A 19,951-nucleotide genomic window follows, 5' to 3' on the forward strand; every position below is an offset into this window, starting at 1 on the left:
ATGGATGCGGTTTATGCCATGGCACACGCTCTGCACCGCATGCACAGGGACTATTGCTTTGGATACCCAGGCCTCTGTCCCCGCATGAGCAATATCAATGGAAAGGAGCTGCTGGGATACATCCGGAGCGTTAATTTCAATGGTGAGTGCTTGGATCTTCAGCAGAACAACAATCAGACTCGTTCGCGAGTCGCATGACTTTCAAGGCAGAGTCTTATTTATTTATTGAGTGCTGTTCAAGTTTCAAGTGATTTTTTTTGCCAGTATGTGAGTCTGGTTTCTGCCTCTAATGCTTAACAGATAAATAGTTGTACATACCATCAAAAAGTTTGGGATCAGTAAGGTATTTTTTGTTTTCTGAAATGAATACTTTAATTCAGCAAGGATGCATTAAAATGTTACACAAGATTTTTATTTCAAATAAATGCTGTTCTATTCAACATTTTTTATTCAAAGAATCATAATATATATACAGTTTATTATACATTTTGATTGATTTCCAAAATTTCTACATTATATGTGACCCTGGACCACAAAACCAGTCATAAGCGTCAATTTTGAAATTGAGATTTATACATCGTTTGAATAAATAAGCTTTCCATTGATGTACGGTTTGTTAGGATAGATCAATATTTGGCTGAGATACAACTATTTAAAAAATCTGGAATCTGAGGGTGTAAAACAAATATAAAATATTGAGAAAATCAACTTTAAATTACGTTTTGATACATTTACAGTTGGAAATTTACAAAATATCTTCATGAAACATAATCTTTACTTAAGATCCTAATGATTTTTAGCATAAAAGTGTTACGGTGCGGTGCTGGACTGACGAGACGAGAACACGATTTCACAAACACAAAGTCTTTTAATATAATCCAAGGAACAGACTGATCAGGAACACGAAGAACTTCCACACACCAAACGTAAAACATTAAGCAAAGACTGTGAGGAACTCAAAGACAGGCTTATAAAGCTTAACTAATAATGACAGACAGGTGAAACAGATAACGGTGGTGAGGGCAAAACCATTTAACACAGATCGACAGGGGGAGACAATAGGAAAAACCAAGTGCATGAATAGACATAACTATGACAAAAAGAACAATCTATAATTTTGACCCATACAATGTATCTGTATACATTGCATTATACAGAGGCAAGATGTAAAGAAAATACCATCTAAACATGTGAAGACAGTCAATTCTTTTCAGAGATACATTTATATATCCCCTACCCCGAATTGTATTACAACTCGTTTAACATCAAACATTGAATTGTTGCATATTTGTATTGATTTTCAACCAGCTTGGAGTGCATCATTATATCCCTAAAAGTTATTATTTGCTAAAACCAAAACAATACACGTTCTTGTCTTAGGACAACTTTAATGAACTTTTTTTGATCCAGTTTAAATGTTGACTACTGTAGTTTTTAGAAGACCAAAGACCTGTGTTCTTTTTCCATTTGAAGCAAAAGCAGAACAGTCTGACTTTAATTCTGTAAACTATACTATGTAAAACATCTGCACGAAACAGAAACAGCAGACGGGCTGAATGAAAATGCAAATTCACTCTCTGCCAGTAGATGGCGCTTATGAAACAGCTGCAACACAACATTTCCTTGCTTGTAGCTGTAAACAAAGCAGCACTGCGCTTATAAACACTACTTTAATATGCATTATGCGGAGACGAGATGAAAAGAAAATACCATCTAAATATGTGAAGACAGTTATTTTCAGAGATACATTTATGTAAACCCTTTACCCCAAATTGTATTACAACTCGTTTAACATCGAACATTGAATTGTTGCATATTTGTATTGATTTTCAACGTGCATCGTTACATCCTTAAAAGTGATTATTTGCTAAAACCAAAACAATACACGTTCTTGTCTTTGGACAACTTTAATGCACTTTTTTTGATCCAATTTAAATGTTGAGTACTGTAGTTTTTAGAAGACCAAATGCATCATTGGCCTGTGTTCTTTTTCCATTTGAAGCAAAAGCAGAACAGTCTGACTTTAATTCTGTAAACTATACTACGTAAAAAATCTGCAAGAAACAAAAACAGAATGAAAACGCAAATTCGTTTTCTGCCAGCAGATGGCACTTATGGAACAGCTGCAGTACAACATTTCCTTGCTTGTAGCTGTAAACAGAGCAGCACTGCGTTTATGAACTTTTGCTTTTTTATAAACACTACTTTAATATTCAAAAGAGGCAAGATGAAAAGAAAATACCATGTAAACTTTTGTGAAGACAGTCAATTCCCCTCAAGTTTGCAGTGTTTTGATCAATCATGAGACATGCAAGAACCAATGACATTAGAATGAATCAAAATGGAATTTTATATTCCAAGAAAGCACAAGAGTAAATAAATGATGAAATAATTTTCATTTTTTCAATTATTCCTTGAAGCCTTATACAGTAAAATGTGCATTTAAACCATATGAAAGTTATTATAAAGCTATATTTTACTATTCAGCGCCGCAGACATGTCTTCTCATGTTAGAGCGTTCTTGTCTTAGGACAACTTTAATTAACTTTTTTGATCCAGTTTAAATGTTGACTACTTTAGTTTTTGGAAGACCAAATGCACCATTAACCTGTGGTCTTTTCCATTTGAAGCGAAAACAGAATGATCTGAGCTTAATTCTGTAAACTATACTACACAAAACATCTGCATGAAACAGAAACAGCAGAAGGACTGAATGAAAACGCAAATTCACTTTCTGCCGGCAGGTGGCGCTTATGGAACAGCTGCAATACAGCATTTCTTTGCTTGTAGCTTTAAACAAAGCAGCTCTGCACTTATGAACACTACTTTAATATGCATAATACAGAAGCAGGACGAAAGGAAAATACCATGTAAACTTTTGTGAAGACAGTAAATTCCCCTCAAGTTTGCAGTGTTTTGATCGATTACGAGACATGCAAGAACCAATGACATTAGAAGGAATTTTATATACCAAGAAAGCATGAGAGTAAATAAATGATGAAAGAATGTTCAATTTTCAATTATTCCTTGAAGCCTTATACAGTAAAATGTGCATTAAAGCCATATTAATTAAAGTTATTATAAAGTGTTATGCCATATTTGACTATGCAGCGCCACAGGCATGTCTTCTCATGTTAGAGCGCTGAGTGCTTGTCTATGTACATATTCAAGTGTTTTCACTCATTTTTCATAATTCTTACTTCCAAGCTCATTCATTAATTCTCACAATCGCAGATCGCCGCTCTTCCCTCTCGTTGTGTTTGCCATTTCTCTGCCAAGTTGCACCGCGGTCTTACGACATCCCTCAGTGACCCCTAACATCATCGCACATGCATCAAAGCAGAGACTGGAAAATGTGAGTTAAGCGGGGGTGCTCATATTTCTTCATAATGTGCCGTGTGCGACTTAATAAGAGCGCATTATAACTCGTGAGGAGCGAGCTGCGCGTGATTGACTGTTTTCGTTTCCCTCATGCGCCTTGAATCGTGTTGAAACAAAAGAAGTTAAACATTCTCTTTGAAACCATATCAAACGATTCATTTAAATATTAGTTTTGCTCTGTGCGTCTTTGCTACTCTTTCATTTTTCTATCCCCCAACTCCGGCGTTTTGTTATCATCTGCTTATGTTTGCCTTCAAGTTGTGTCATTTGCATAACTGCAGTTGAGCGATTAAGGTGGCGGGGCTGCGTGGGACCATTAAAACCTCATTAATTCGCTTTCTTGCGGGCAATGCAACCTGGGTTATTTGTTCCACCACCTTACGTTCCTCACCGACTGTGTTTGAAGTGAAAGACAGATACCGAAAATTCACTGAGAGCGTGTGCACTCCTGAATGTGTCCAGAAATGTCATTAGAGAAAGAGACCTGGTTGCTGTTATTCTGCTGTGTATGTATGACGTGTATTGATTGCACATTTTGATGAAGTAATCATTTTAGACTGCCAATATTGTGAGGAAACCATTTTATTTTGTTTTACTTATTTGTGAGCAGTAAATCAGCAAATTAGAATGATTTCTGAAGCATCTTTTGACACTGAAGACTGGAGTAATGATGCTGAAAAAAGCTTTGATGACAGGAATAAATTATATTTTAAAATACATTGAAAGCGCCCTTAGTAAAAAAGAAAAAAAGTAATAGATTTAAAATACTTTTATTTCATACTAAGTGCAGTTCAAGTCTATTCAAATATTTACTGACCTATTGTTTGAGACTTATAAAAATTGTAATTAAACTTTATTTGGAATACTACTTGTGCACAATGCACATTTCTATCATCTATTATTATTATAATTATTAAATTATAGCCTAAAATGTGTTTTAATGTCACTATTGATGGGGATTGTACAATCTTTGAATAATATATCTTTAAATGCAAGATATTTGAACTGTACCTGAATTAAAAATATTTATATGTTTATATATATATGTTTAGTATGGTTAAATCATAAAACATTTTTGTTACTGAAAATATAACAAACATCAACTGAGATAAAATAATAGACTAAATAATATAAAAAATAAATAAAAAATAAAATACTGTATTTTCTAAATTGTAAATAAAACAATGATTATTGGAGTATGTTTTACAAGAAAATACTATTTCAGTCTTTCTTCTTCAAAATGTAATGTTTAATTCTATGTGATACTTGCAATTTCTTCATAATTATTTGTACATTTTAGTAGCAATTTCTAAATGTGACAATTGTTTTGAAGTAGGCAACATTTCCCATTAGATCTATCCAAAACAAAGATTTTTAGCTGAAGTCATGGCCCTTGGTGATTCATAGAAAGCAAGTAAACACTACAGTCACTTTCAGAGTCAAAAAAGCACGAAATTTATTCTCATGGCTCCTGACGATACTTTGACATCTTATGAAGTGAAACGATCAGTTTGTGCAAGAAACTAAACAGTATTCCCTGTAATCCGAGTCAGATTACTTTCCATGAACTAGTTCTTTGAGTTTGTTTCAAAGAACTGCTGTAAATAACCATTTCACCAGTTTGATTGTATTTTTGGAAGAACTATCTCTTTGAAGGTTTCTCTTTATGAGATTTCTCTTAGACATTGGTGAGATCAATAGCTAATAAATGGAGACTTTGGATTTTCTCCTACCATAAGAAATTTCACATTTTCTCAAGAGAGTATCAAAAAGAGATATATCTCTTATATAACGTATAAACTATTATTTTGTCTGCTGAGCAACCTCTCAGCAATACAATTTACCTCTAGAAATAGAAAAAGGAAATAAAAAATAAAAATCGTTCCGACTCTGCCCTAGAGCATTCTGGGAAAAGGCTATAGCTGCCAAACAGGGCTGTTTAACGATCCCGTGCCTCTTTCTTTGAGCTGTTGTAACCTTTCTCAGCAGCGTGAGATGGGCCGCCTGCATGATCCCACAGACCACTGCAGACACTTTGCTGTTATTGACACCCTCCTGGAGAGGATCAGAAACTCCCGCAGATAAGAGTTCCTCAGAGTCCTGACCCAAGAGCCTCAGTGAAGTAGTTGAAGCAGATATGGACAAAAAAAATTAAAGAGCAAGAGCAAAGAATGAATGTAAACTTATAGCAACAAAAAATTTTTTAAAGTTGGAGATTTTTAAGTCTTAAGTATCTTATGCTCACCAAGGCTGCATTTATGTGTTGAAAAATAGAGTAAGCAATCTTCAGCATCATTACTCCAGTCTTCTGACACTTGATGCTTCATTTGCTGCTCATTTTTGATTATTACCAATGTTGAAAACAGTTGAGCTGCTTAATATTTTTTAAAATTATTTAAAATAGAAACTTTATGCATCAATGTTTTATGCAACAGAGTTTTTACTGTCACTTTTGATCAATTTAATGCATCCTTGCAGAATAATTTCTTTCAATTTTACTGACCCAAAACATTTGAAGGGTAGTGTATGTACTTAACCCTCTGGTGCTACTCGCGTCCCTAGTGCAAAATAAGTATACTAAAATGTATTTAAAATACATTTATTTCACGCTAAGTAAATAGATTCACATATTATGTACTTAAAAATATTGCAATTGTACTTTCAGTATGCTAAACTGGTATATTTAAAGTCTGCTAAACTGGAACAACTAATTTTGTACATAATGCACTTTAATTGTGCAGAAGTAGTATTAAAGTTCAACTAAAGATATACTTAAGTATATTTGATTGTGCTAAAGTGAAACTATTGCAAGTTTACTTTAGGTACACTTTAAATATTTTGCATTTAAAGACCAATATTATTTGAAGATCATACAATCCTCATCAATAGTGACATTGAAACACATTTTAGGCTTAATATTAAGAACTGTGCATTGTGCACAAGTAGTACTCCAAATGAAGTTTTCTTGAAGTAAGTCTTAAGTGAAAAGTGAAATTTTAAATCTTTTACTTTTTTATATTTTTTATATCAAATTTATATTCTCAGAAACTTGTTTTACTCTAAAATGGTGAGAAAATCAAGGCCATGAACCTAATTTGGGCATTTTTTGACCATGAACAGGCCAATTAATTATATAAGACCATTAAACCTTTTCGAATCACGTTTTGTGTGTGTGTGTGTGTGTGTGTGTGTGTGTGTGTGTGTGTGTGTGTGTGTGTGTGTGTGTGTTAACATAGCAAATACCTAAACATTTACCAAACTTTCTACCATTATGATGAAGTCAATATGAAAACAATATATATATTTTTTTTTAATAAAAAAATTTCCAATCAAAAATGACCGTAGAGCCCCAAATGATTAATGCATGCATTTTTATCATTATTAAACTTTGCAGCATGCTCACATCCAGCTCTATTTAAATTATTATTATTATGGTCCATCAGTACGGTTCAGTTTCAGTTAATGATTCAGCTCAATGGTTTTGGTGCAGTTATAGCGCAACAATCTGCTCTACATGGGCTGCGTTTCAAGAAATCAGAAACGGAAAAACATTTACGGTCAGATCCAAGAGGTGAATCGTGCTGAACGTGTGAATGAATTCTGATTTACATTGCAGTAGATCAGCATTAGGCCTATTTAGAGATTGCATTGCCTCTCAATGCTGGACACCTGCCATTTGTTATGATGACACTTTTATGGTCTGTTGTTAATGGCACGTTCCCAAAGCCATGCCTCCCAGACTGAAGTCTTTGCGTGCACCGCTTCATTCACCAGTGTGTAGCCTGTCCTATTTCATGTTTTCTTAGCAGGATCCAGACAAAATGATCCCTACTGTGAGAAACGGCATTGTAAACTGAGCACGTGCCACAGAAATGTACCAGCTGTTCTCAGTCTGAGTTTAGACTGGGGGAAAAAAAAATCATAAAACACATTTTCACCTCCCAATTCTCATTACCATGGTGCAAAAAACATATTAAAAATATGTTATATATTACCATGTAGACACTCACCCACACACACGTGTGTGTGTATATATATATATATATATATATATATATATATATATATATATATATATACATACATACAATAAAGCAAATTTCATCGTAATGAAGAGAAGAATCATAATGGAGAATAACGGCAATAGCAAAAAAAAAAAAACAAAGAACATCTGGTTGCATTTTGATAATGAGAATTTAATTTAAGGGGTTTAATTCATTTGTCATTAAAATGTCACAGAGAAAAAAAAAAACTTCATAAACTTCAACGTCTTTGTCTAAAATTATGGCAATGAGCAATTATGAATTTGTGGTGGGATGTGACCTGGACATGTTTTTGTGCAATTCACCCTTTGGCACCTATGAAGTAACACACTCACACAGAGTCTTGTGCTATTGAGTGGTAATGGTTGACGGATGTGCGACGTCTTGGCGTTCAGCCATGGCCAATATCACAGGGAAAGCGAAAGGTTCCTCATTAAAGCGTCTGAGTCTGCTGATACTGTGGAACAATTACATCTGAGCGCCGGTTGATGAGTTAAGTCACCCGAACTGGAGCTCTCTCATTACTGCCCGTCACTGCACTTCCTCGGCCCCTTCACAGACCACACACACTGTATTAACCGCTGGCCAGTGCTGGCCTTTTTAGAAGTGTGAAGTGCTGTAATATGTGCATGTGTGTGAGCATCAGGTGTGTTTGTGTGGAATGGAATAAATGTTTGTGTGTGTGTGTGTGTGTGTGTGTGTGTGTGTGTGTGTGTGTGTGTGTGTGTGTGTGTGTGTGTGTGTGTGTGTGTGTGTACCTGGTATTCATCACGTTGTGGGGACCAAATGTCCCCACAAGGATAGGAATACCAGTAGATTTTGACCTTGTGGGGACATTTCTCAGGTCCCCATGAGGAAACAGGCTTATAAATTATGCACAATGAGTTTTTTGATGAAGTAATAGTATGCACAATCTCCTGTGAGGGCTAGGTTTAAGTGTAGGATAGGTGTAGGGCGATTGTGTGTGTGTGTGTGTGTGTGTGTGTGTGTGTGTGTGTGTGTGTGTGTGTGTGTGTGTGTGTGTGTGTGTGTGTGTGTAAATGAAATGTTTGTTTGGAATGCCAGGGCACTGCCTACTTCATAGTATTTTTATAGTAGTAGGCAAATTGGTGCACACAATGCTTCAGTGAGTGGGATGTTGTCACATGATTTCGCTGGTTTAAACTGTACTAGCGTCCAACATTCACTTTTTTTGTTGCTGCAAACTAAATAAAAAAAAAGTGTGCTAATAAATATTTCTTACATGCCATATACTGTATTTTACTTTTTTGTATTTTTATTGCATTATTTTACTTTTTTATTATCACTGGTTGCTAGGGTATTTTTGGGTGGTTACTAGGGTGTTCTGTGTGGTTGCCAAGGCATTCTGCATAGTTATTAGATGATTTTAGGATGTCCAGGGAAGTTATAGAGTTCTAGGTCATTTCCAGGGCATTTTTGGAGGTTGTTTGTGTGTTCTGGGTGGTTGCTAAGGCATTCTAAGTGGTTGCTAGGTCGTTTCATGGATGGTCAGGGTAGTTAATGTATTATAGGTTGTTTCCAAGGTATTTTGGGTGGTTGCTAAGGCATTCTGCATAGTTGCTTTATCATTTATTGGATGTTCAGCATAGTTTTGGTGTTCTAAGTCATTTCCAGGGTATTTTGGTGGTCGCTTGAGTGTTCTAGGTAGTTGCTAAGGCAATCTGAGTGGTTGCTAGGCTATTTCATGGATGTTCATGGTAGTTAGGGTGTTCTAGGTATGTTTCCAGGGTATTTTGGTTGTTGCTAGAGTGTTCTGGGTTGTTGCTAGGGCATTCTGCATAGTTGCTAGATCATGCCTTGGATGTTCAGGGTAATTAGGGTGTTGTACGTAGTTTCCAGAGTAGGTTGGGTAGTTGCTAAGCCATTTTGGGTGGTTTCTAGGTCATTTTTTGTATATTTAGTGTAGTTAGGGTGTTCTAGGTTGTTTGAATTGGTATTTTGGTGGTTGCTAAGGCATTCTGCATAGTTGCTAGGTCGTTTCTTCGATGTTCATGGTAGCCAGGGTGTTGTACGTTGTTTCCAGAGTAGTTTTGGTGGTTGCGAAGGCATTTGCTATGTAATTTCTAGGATGTTTAGGGTGGTTATTGTGTTTCCAGAGGATTTTGGTGGTTGCTTGAGTGTTCTGGATGGTTGCTAAGGCATTCTGAGGGGTTGCTATGCCATTTCCTGGATGTTCGGGGTAGTTTGTGTGTTCTAGGTGTGTTTCCAGGGTACTTTGGTGGTTGCTTGAGTGTTCTGGGTGGTTGCTAAGGCATTCTAAATGATTGCTATGTTATTTCTTGGATATTCATTGTAGTTAGGGTGTTCTAGGTTGTTTCCATGGTATTTTGGTGGTTGATTGAGTGTTTTAGGTGGTTGATAAGGCAATCTGCATAGTTGCTAGGTAATTTCTTCGATATTCAGGGTAGTCAGGGTGTTGTACATTGTTTCCAGAGTAGTTTTGGTGGTTGATAAGGCATTTTGAGTGGTTGCTAGGTCATTTCTTGAAAGTTCAGGGTAGTTAGGGTGTTCTATGTTGTTTCCAGGGTGGTTGCTAGAGTGTTCTAGGTGGTTGCTGAGGCATTCTGTATAATTGCTAAATAATGTCTTGAATGTTCAGCATAGTTAGGGTGTTTTCATTTTCAATGTATTTTGGTTCCTAGAGTGTTCTAGGTGGTTGCCAAGGTGAGTGATTGCTAAGTAATTTCTTGGATGTTTAGGGTAGTGTTGGTGTTCTAGGTTATTTCCAGGGTTCTGGATTGTTTGTAAGGCATTCTGCATAGTTATTAGATAATTTCTTGGATGTCCAGGGTAGTTAAGGTGTTACAGGTCATTTCCATGGTATTTTTGGAGGTTGTCTGTGTGTTCTAGGTGGTTGCTAAGGCATTCTGCATAGTTGCTAGATAATTTCTTGAATGTTCAGGGTAATTAGGTTGTTGTACATAGTTTCCAGGGTAGTTTGAATGTTTGCTAAGGCGTTTTTGGGTGGTTGCTAGGTCATTTCTTGGATATTTAGTGTAGTTAGGGTGTTCTAGGTTGTTTTCAGGGTATTTTGGTGGTTGCTTGAGTGTTCTGGATGGTTGCTAAGACATTCTGCATGTCAGATGTTCAGTGTAGTTAGGGTATTCTAGGTTGTTTCCAGGGTATTTTTGTGGTTGCTAAGGCAATCTGCATAGTTGCTAGGTTATTTCTTCGATGTTCAGGGTAGTCAGGTTGTTGTACATTGTTTCCAGTTTAGTTCTGGTTGTTGCTAAGGCATTTTGGGTGGTTACTAGGCAATTTATTGGATGTTCAGGGTAGTTAGGGTGTTCTAGGTGTGTTTCCAGGGTATTTTGGTGGTCACTTGAGTGTTCTAGGTGGTTGCTAAGGCAATCTGAGTGGTTGCTCGGCCATTTCATAGATGTTCAGGGTAGTTAGGGTGTGATAAGTGTGTTTCCAGGGGATTTTGGTGGTTTGCAGAGTGTTCTGGGTGGTTACTACGGCATTTTTGGTGGTTGCTAAGGCATTTTGAGTAATAGCTAGGTAATTTGGATGTTCAGGGTAGTTAAGGTGTTCTAGATCATTGCAAGGATATTTTTGGTGGTTACTAGAGTGTTTTGGGTGGTTACTGGGGTATTCTGGGTATTTCCTAGGTAATTCTAAGCAGTTTCTGTGTTGTTCTGGGTGGTTGCTAGGGTGCTCTAGTTCACTTGGATGCAAACGCAGAAGCTTTTGAAGAGCAAAGAGGCCACAGAATCAGTAAATGAAAGTTGATACAAAGCCAGACGTCCAACTTGGAGCATCGCTGCCTGTCGCCGAGGGGTAATCGGCAGCTCAGCCACAATTACAGCCGCTCCAGTGGCTCCCTACATACGCTTATTTTTAGATTAGTGTTGTGAGATGGATAGAGCGGGAAGAGAGATTGTGGAAGTGTGCATTCAGACGAACTGGGGAAAAAAAGTGATGATAATTGTGTTGTGTAAAACAAATCCCCTTGTAAGTCGAAGCGGCATGACGGTGAATCTTAAAATGGAGTGCAGCGGCAGGCGTTTAACTCTGTAACAGAGCTCTATCCTCTTCTCAAATGATTCTGCACTGAAATAATAAAGGAATGGCCTTAGGAGGTGTGTTATATCATGTTCACAGAAAGAAATTCTCTGAGACAGGCTGAAGTGTAAAGGCAGTATTGACTTGCTTTGTAGTTCCAGGATGATGGAAAACTTTTATTATGAACTAGATTTTTTTTTTTTTTTTTTACATTATCTGCCAAACTCACTTGTTGGTGTATTCTGCATGGTTACTAGGGCGTTAATAGGGCATTTTTTGGTGGTTGCTATATTTTTGTTCATTGGTCCACTTTAAAACAGCCCGCCAACATTGTACTGTGCGTATTAAGTACACTGTGGCTTAAAAGTTTGGGATCAAGATTTTGAATGGTTTTTAAAGACATTTCTTAAGCTCATCAAGGCTGCATTTATTTGATCAAAAATACAGAAAAAAATGTAATATTGTGAAATATTATTTCAGTTTAAAAGAAATATTTTCTATGTGAATATATTTTAAAATGTAATTTATTTCTGTGATACAAAGCTACATTTTCAGCATCATTACTCCAGTCTTCAGTGTCACATGATCCTTCAGAAATCATTCTAATATGCTGATTTATTATTGGAATTATCAGTGTTGGAAACATATATTTTTTGGAACCTGTGATTCTTTTTGTCAGGATTCTTTGATCAATAAAAGGTTAAAAAGAACAGCATTTCTTTAAAATAGAAAGGTTCTTATACATTAAAGTTCAAACGTTTGGGGTCAGTAAATTTTTATTCTTTTTCTTAAAGAAATTAAAACTTTCATTCACCAAGTATGTGTTAAATTAATAAAAAGTGATAGCATAGATTCACATTGTTAGAAAAGATTTATATTTTGAATAAATGCTGTTCTTTTTTAACTTGTAATTCATCAAAGAATCCTGAAAAAAAAAAATCACAGGTTCCAAAAAATATTCTAATAACAATTCTGCATATTAGAACGATTTCTGAAGGATCATGTGACACTGGAGTAACAACTGATGAAAATTCAGCTTTGCATCACAGGAATAAATTATATTTCAAAGTATATTAAAATAAAAACCATTTTTTTATACTGTAATAACATTTCTGTATTTTTGATGAGCATAAGAGACTTCTTTAAAAAACATTTAAAACCCAAACTTTTGAGTGGCAGTTGCATTAGCATCTTTATTAGCATTTCTGAGGTTTGTTCAAATCCCTAACCATAAATGTGTGCAATAGTAACAGTGATTTTGGCCGACAGAAGCAGCAGGTAAGACTTGGCAGAAAGGTTAATCCCACTGAGCGTTGTTTTGTTACGTCTGTCCGGTCTCCTGTAATCCTCAATTTCCCGCTGCCCCGGTCCTCCCGGAACGCCAAGCTTTTGATCAATATCGCTGGATAAATTCAGTAAGCCGCTGCATCTTCTGTGTCACTATCCTCGCCAATCACGACGACAGCATGAGAGTTTTCTGATGCGGGGAAGGATCAGTTTGCCGTTGCTAGATTAATAACAGAATAATCTACCATCACTGATTGCACGCCGCCTTATTTACTTGTATTATGCTGATCTGCAGTGACAACAAGCTCACGGTGATCCTCCACCTTTGGATGTTTGCACCCTGGAGCAGAGATTTGAAGACGATGGATGTCATATCTTACAGGCAGCTCTCACACGCACAGCAAACACAAAACACTGAAGAAAGAATCAGTATTTTCCTTCACTTGATGTCTCCTTAAATAAAAGAACAGAGCTACAGTATCTGGATGCTCTCTGCACAAGCTGTTGCAGAATCTGGCTCATTATATTCGCTGAAAATATTGCTTCCAGACACTTTGCCCTCCTCTGCTCTCACTTTCCTTCATGGTGGGCGAATCAAAGGGGTTTTTCGCGTATAGAAACGGGGAGCGGCAACTGAGGTCCGTGAAGGGTGCACTTGTTTCTGACCTCCATACAAACGATCCCCTCATCAGCCGCAAGAGCGGCTCACTTGCTGTAATGAAGGGTGGTGATGAGGAAGATGATGGCGAAGTTGCAGAAAAGAAGTTTGGCTAATCAATGGCTGGAATCCCGGCTCCAAATGAAAGGCTAAATGTGCAAGCAAACAAAAATAGAAACGTCTTATTAGTGATGGTTGCCAGATTTCTACGAACTCAAAGTACGAGGGGTGTAACAGCTTTTGGGAGAGAATCTTTGTGTTTTAAGAGTTTCGTTTCACTTGGCTGCAGTGGAAAGAAAATAATTGTCGCCGGCAGTGTAAAACAACAGTTTTAAGTAGCACTGGCAGTGGACTAAATGAACTATGCTGGGTTTTCTTTTCTTGGCCTTTCACCAATTAGTTGAGTCATGCATGTAATTAATATTTACAAGCAAAGCTGATAAGTCTATGTGTTGGGTCCCTTTCAGGTTTAACTAATGTTCTGTCGAGATTCTCTCGATGTTATGAATAAAACTCCTACCAGTAACATTAACCAGAGGTTTTCTTTTTTCTGAAAATACTAGTTAACATTATCGCATTGGATTCAAACTTCCTGACTTTGTTCACACAGGGTATAAGTACACCCTTAAAAATAAAGGTGCTTCATGATGCCATAGAAGAACCGTTTTTTTGTCTAAATGGTTCCATAAAGACCCTTTAACATTGGAAGAACTTTTCTGTTATATAAAAGGTTCTTGGTTGCAAAAGAAGGTTCTTCAGATTATAAAAAGGTAAGAAAGAGATGGTTCTTTAAAGAACCTTTGACTAAATGGTTCTTTGTGGAACCAAAAATGGTTCTTCCGTGGCATTGCTGTGAAGAACCTTTTAAAGCACCTTTATTTTTAAGAGTGTACTTATATATATTATTGTACTTATAAGTGTACTTATATATATAATATATATATTGGAGGTTTTATTTGATCTAGTCACACCTGTGTTGTTCCCAAACAATTGCTTATAAATCTCTACATAATATAGCAAAATAAATTATGCTATATTATCACCAAATATTGGATTCATTCTTTTTGTCAACTTGTTTTCTTTCATTTAGGACTTTTGTGTTTCTATTTGTATCCACTTAATTGTAGGTCTCATTTGTCTGAGAGTAGGATAAATTAAAAGCATTTTTATGAATATTTTTTACAATATGAGATTAAAAAATTATGAAAATTTGCACGGTTTATCACACTAGTGTGCTTTAATGTTTAATCAGGAAGTTTGCTTTTAGATGCTTTTATTTTGTACAAAATTGCACAAAGTCACGCATGCAAAAAAATACTGAGATGTTTCTTAAATTATCTTCTTTGATGTTCCATTGTTTTTGTATAATACATTTAATGCTAAATAAAATAAAATATTTATTTCTAAAGCTACTTAGAAACTTTCTCATTTAACACAAAAATAGCTTTAACTAATTTTGTGTGAGTATTTTCACAGTCAAATTAATTTTGTGATTAATTGTATTAATTAATCGACATTTCATGTAATTAATTAGATTAAAAATTTTAATTCGACTGACAGCTCTAGTTCAAAGCCATCGGGTCTCGAAATGTTAGCACTTTATTTAAACATGGTTCTTTTGATTGAAATGTCTTTCGAAATGTTTTTTATTGGTTGGACTTGTAATGTAATCAGCTAACAAAAAGTCATTATTTGCATTATCTTCGATATTAGACACTTTATAACTGCTTTGAACATTTTGGCATGTGTTTAAAACACAAACGTGTTTGTTTTGGGGTGGCTGAACTTTTGTGTTTTTCAAGATGCATGAATTGTGCATCAGTGCATGAAGACATTAGACTTTTAGATTACTAGCCTAGTAGATGTGTTTTTGTTTTTAGTCTGTTATATATTTGAGTTGTGAGATGTGCTTGGTTCGTTGTGTTTCAGGGCCCCGGGGACAGAGTTCCTGAGCCGTTTATCTTTTTAAGTCTACTGCTTTTCTTAAGCAATTAAATCACCACATTACTTTCTCTACTATGCACAACCTAAAGCACTTCAAAAGCATGGGTTTGTGTAGCTTCATTCTCATAATGAAACACAGTTTCCATTTCCAGTTTCCATTTACAGCATTCTAGGTTGTTTGAGGTTTTCAAAGATTGTAGTTTTGTGCTCATATGTGATCAGTTTGATAAGAAGATGGATTTATTGATGAGATTCATTTTTCTCTCACCTCAGATATCAGGCTCAAATTGTAATTCATGTTTTCAAGAATAAGGACAAGAAACAAATCAGTTTTTGAATTGCTTTGTCACAAGATATTTGCTGTCTCATCTAAAACCTACACGTCCATGCATGTTTTTCTGAAGCCAGGGCATCTGTGATTTAAGATGATGGGTCGAAAGTGTCCTTATCGGTTTCTGAAACTACTAATAAGACACTTTTCAAAGATTAAGTGTGTTTAAAAATGTGTAAAAACTTTACTTTTTGAAATGATTAGTATGAATGAATTCATCCCAAAATTTGGAACTTCTTAAGGTTGTATTCTTCATTGAGCCTTTTCATGTTTAAATGAAACTCTGAATCCATGCAGGTCTATTAGGTTTTGAGATTGTGTCAGTTCACCAGGGATTTTGCTGACAATACCTGTATCTAGAGTTGTTAGCAATGTGCTGCAAGAACATGTTGAATATCAGCTTTATTTGGGAAGATGCAATTTAAAGCGTGCATTGTAATGCTGCAATACTCTTTAGACTGAACTGCGCTGCTATTCATTATATGCAACAACAAGGACAGATCTAACTTTTTTCTGCTTTTTTCAATACGCTGTGGATTTCAGAAGCGAACTGTCACCACAGATCATTGAGTTACATTTCTGTTCTGTTTTTTTTGTTTTGTTTTTTTTTTACAAATAATGAAACTTTACCATGTCCACTGGGGTCCACATTGACAATCTGGGATTTAAAATATTTAAAATTTTATCCTGGAAATAAACAGATGACATGTAACATATAGGCATATACACTCAAAAAGTTGTTGGATTGTGAGAAATTTGCACAGGATGCTCTTTGAATCGTAATCCATTCATGCAGGTTTTGTGTACTTCTTGACATTTATAATGAAAATGTTAGTTCAAGTTAGTGACATTTCAGACTTTTCAGCTCTATTCTATGTGTTCTATATGTTCTAATTTTGACGGTTAGTTATCGCACTCATAAAACTTTTATCAGAGATGAAGACCTCAGGGCTTTTAGAAAAAGTGTTTTTACACTTTTTTTATGTGATTCTGAGTTCATTTGACATTTATGGTTCATTAATTTAAGCTGAAATTAGTTTTCCCGGATGCTGCATGCATTTTTATCATGCTATGTGGTTGGGCAGTTTTAGAATGTTGCAATGTGGTTGTTAGTTGTGATTTTACACACATTTTGCATAAAAGAAAATGGTATATAAAATCAGTTGAGACTCATCTTTATACAAAGTTTGGTAATTAAAATAATCCTGAAAACTAAAAATGTACTGGTGATTTAAAAAAAAAAATCTATTGTTTTTGCCTATGCATGTTTATTCATGCCTATGTATTTACTTTCGAATAAATTATTATTATTTTACATTTTTATTAATGCTATAAACAATGTAATGACATTGTCATTGTCATTGTCATTTATTTTTTTCCGGGTCTAAGACGCTCACCTCAGTGAAAGCTGATTATTTTTTTACCTTCCCGTCTTCTTACCTCCTCACAAGGTTGCTGTGATCTTTTCACGTACAGAGAGAAGCTTAATGTATTATTTACACCTGTGACACCTGGTCCTGAACCAGTGGAGCTTTGTGTGGAGCTGTGAGAAATTTGCATGGGTAGATGAGACGCCCTGCCTTTTAATTCACCTGTTGGAAACCCAAACTTTGAATTCTGCAAGGCTTGGCTTCCTTCTTTATTTTGAGTGTGATAAAGTGTATAAAATGACAATATTGTTGCTGTTTTACTGACTAAAAAAAGTTTGATCATTTAAAAAGCTGCCCTGTTTTGCAGGAAGTGCAGGGACTCCGGTGGTCTTCAATCAGAACGGAGATGCACCGGGGCGATACGACATCTTCCAGTATCAGATCACCAACAAATCGACAGCTGAGTACAAAGTGATCGGCCAGTGGACGAACAAACTGCATCTTAATGTGAGTGGAAAGCATGCTCTGGGCTTTTTGGGTAAAAATACATCCATGCATTCATGCATCCATCCAGAGTATAACATGCATGTTTGCAACAAGATACATTCAAGCATAAATGTTGGTAGGAAATCTTATCTTTGCTGATGATGCATGTGACATGAATACTCTCGGGCCCTCATTAGTCAATGGGATGGAAGATAAGCTTGTAATGTTTTATGCCTGGCGGGGAAGCAAAATTAATGGAACCAGAAACGAGCTGTGTTTTCATGGCCAAAAGCTCTCGCAGCAGCATGGAGCATGAAGCTGTAGGTTTCTGATATGTGACGGAGAATCACAGCTCCTCTGGGCTTTGTGTTTGCGCAGGTGAGTGGGAGGGGAAGTGGTCGCTTAGCAGAACTGCGATCCAACCCCCTAAATCTCACTTCTCTAAAACTCAGGTATCAAACCCTCCCCTTAAGCGCTTAAACTGATCAGCACTGGATGTGTTACAGAGTGCTGGTGATTTGCATGCAGCTCATTAAGGGCGGCTCACTCCTGAAAAAAAAAAAAGACTTCGTTAGCCTGAAAGGATTATGGCAATGAACAAGGTTAATGTTTTGTTTTTCGAAAAATCATTTTCACAATCAATACACACAGCCAATAACCGTTTTGCAATTTCGCAGTTTGCTGAAAAATGTGTGCGGGTCACTTTAAAGGGCTGTGTTTACTTACTGAAACTACTAATAAAAACGTTCAATATGTAAATTGCTGAAGCGGTTATATTTTTCCCACTCAGATGCAAAAGATTGAGGTTGTGTAAAATTAAATGCAGTTTTGCAAAGCAAATACGAGTGGTGTGTGTCTTTGAAATTGCTAGTTGTTATTGATGTTTTAAGCATGTATTGCAATGCAGTTGGTAGGGATACTGTTATGTGCAGTGACATGCAAAAGTTTGGAAAGCCCTTGCAGAATCTATGAAAATGTGAAACGTTTTAACAAAATAGGAGAGATCATAACAAATGCGTGTTATTTTTTTTATTTAGCACTGTCTTGAGTACGCTATTGTACATAAAAGATGTTTACATATAGTCCACCCTCTTTATTCTGAACAATTAAATTGATTTAAACAGAAAAAAATCCTTCAGGTCCCGCAGAGACTTCAGTTTTCCAGCATCTTTTGCATATTTCAACCCTTTCCAGCAGTGACTGCATGATTTTGAGATCCATCTTTGCACACTGAAGCCAAATGAGGGACTCAAACACAACTATTAAAAAAGGTTCAAACATTTGCCGATGCTTCAGAAGGAAACACTATGCGTTAAGGGCCGGAGGGTGAAAACTTTTGAACAGGGTGAAGATGTCCAAATTTATTTAGTTGTTATTCTTATTTTGTATCTTATTTTTTCCATTTAGTACAGCCTTTCAGAAGCAACAGAAGATACTTGCATGTTTCCCTGAAAACAAATTAAGTACAATTTAGCTTGATCTTCAAATTCAAAATGTTTTCACCCCCCAGCTCTTAATGCATCATAATGTTTTCTTCAGGAGCATCAGTGAATGTTTGAACCTTTTTGATAGTTGTGTTTGAGTCCCTCAATTGTCCTCAGTGTGAAAAGATGGATCTCTAAATCATACAGTCACTGTTGGAAAAGGATCAAGTATGCAAAGGTTGCTGAAAAACGAAAGAATCTGCAGAATGTGCAGGTGGTTGGTAGGGTTTTCTGGGCAATTTTAACATGTTTTTCACTTAAACAGTGTAAATCACACAGTTTGAGGTATTTGTTTTCTGTAGCACAAATTGTGCTGCAACATTTAGTACTTAATGTTAGAGATTAGTTAAAATTCCTTACCCTATGCGTAATACTGCAGTATGTAAATGGTTAGCGTTATTTCTAATAGCGTTTGAACATCAGAAACCCTTCTCACTGCCCATTACTGTCTTCCGGATGAATAAAACCAAATTAAACAGCTTAATAGTGAATGGTCAGTGTGGCTTTTGTTTCAGACAGAATGGGAAGAATCAAATGAAGGGATTTGGTCTTTCAATTATTCTTAAATACCCTTCATACCCTTTTATGTGATAAGTCAAATTAAAGTTCTGTTCATTTGCAAATTTTGTCTTTTTTTATTTTAATATGTCCTTTCTTTTTCGCTTCTCTAATTAAAGCCAATCTGTTTTTGCCAGGCATAATTTGTCTCAAGCATGAATAATTCATTCACGGCCATCTCTTTGCAGCAGGCAACAGTGAGAACCATAGAGCAGAAGTATAGAGCTGTCGTTATTTGTCCCGTGGATGGGTCTGGCTAAATCGTTTTTTACGTGCAATTCAATTTCTTGCATAATACATCGCAGTCACTTTTCAAACTCAGGGTTTGTCATGTTATTTATTTAATCTCAAATGCCTCTGGCACAAGTTTGTCCCAAAATATA

The 19,951-nt window shown here is 36.0% G+C and overlaps 1 protein-coding gene across 1 annotated transcript in view; it reads left to right on the forward strand.

Annotated features, from left to right (window-relative positions):
* LOC141333457 (metabotropic glutamate receptor 8-like) overlaps positions 1-19,951 on the forward strand; it is a 275,377-nt gene that overhangs the window by 216,505 nt on the left and 38,921 nt on the right. The window contains exons 7-8 of the mRNA XM_073838473.1: positions 12-142; positions 17,408-17,547. Coding sequence (XP_073694574.1) covers positions 12-142; positions 17,408-17,547 — 271 coding nt within the window. The remainder of the gene's footprint in view (positions 1-11; positions 143-17,407; positions 17,548-19,951) is intronic.

The sequence above is a fragment of the Garra rufa genome, chromosome 4 (genome assembly GCF_049309525.1).
Source record: "Garra rufa chromosome 4, GarRuf1.0, whole genome shotgun sequence".
Taxonomy (NCBI): Eukaryota; Metazoa; Chordata; class Actinopteri; order Cypriniformes; family Cyprinidae; genus Garra; species Garra rufa.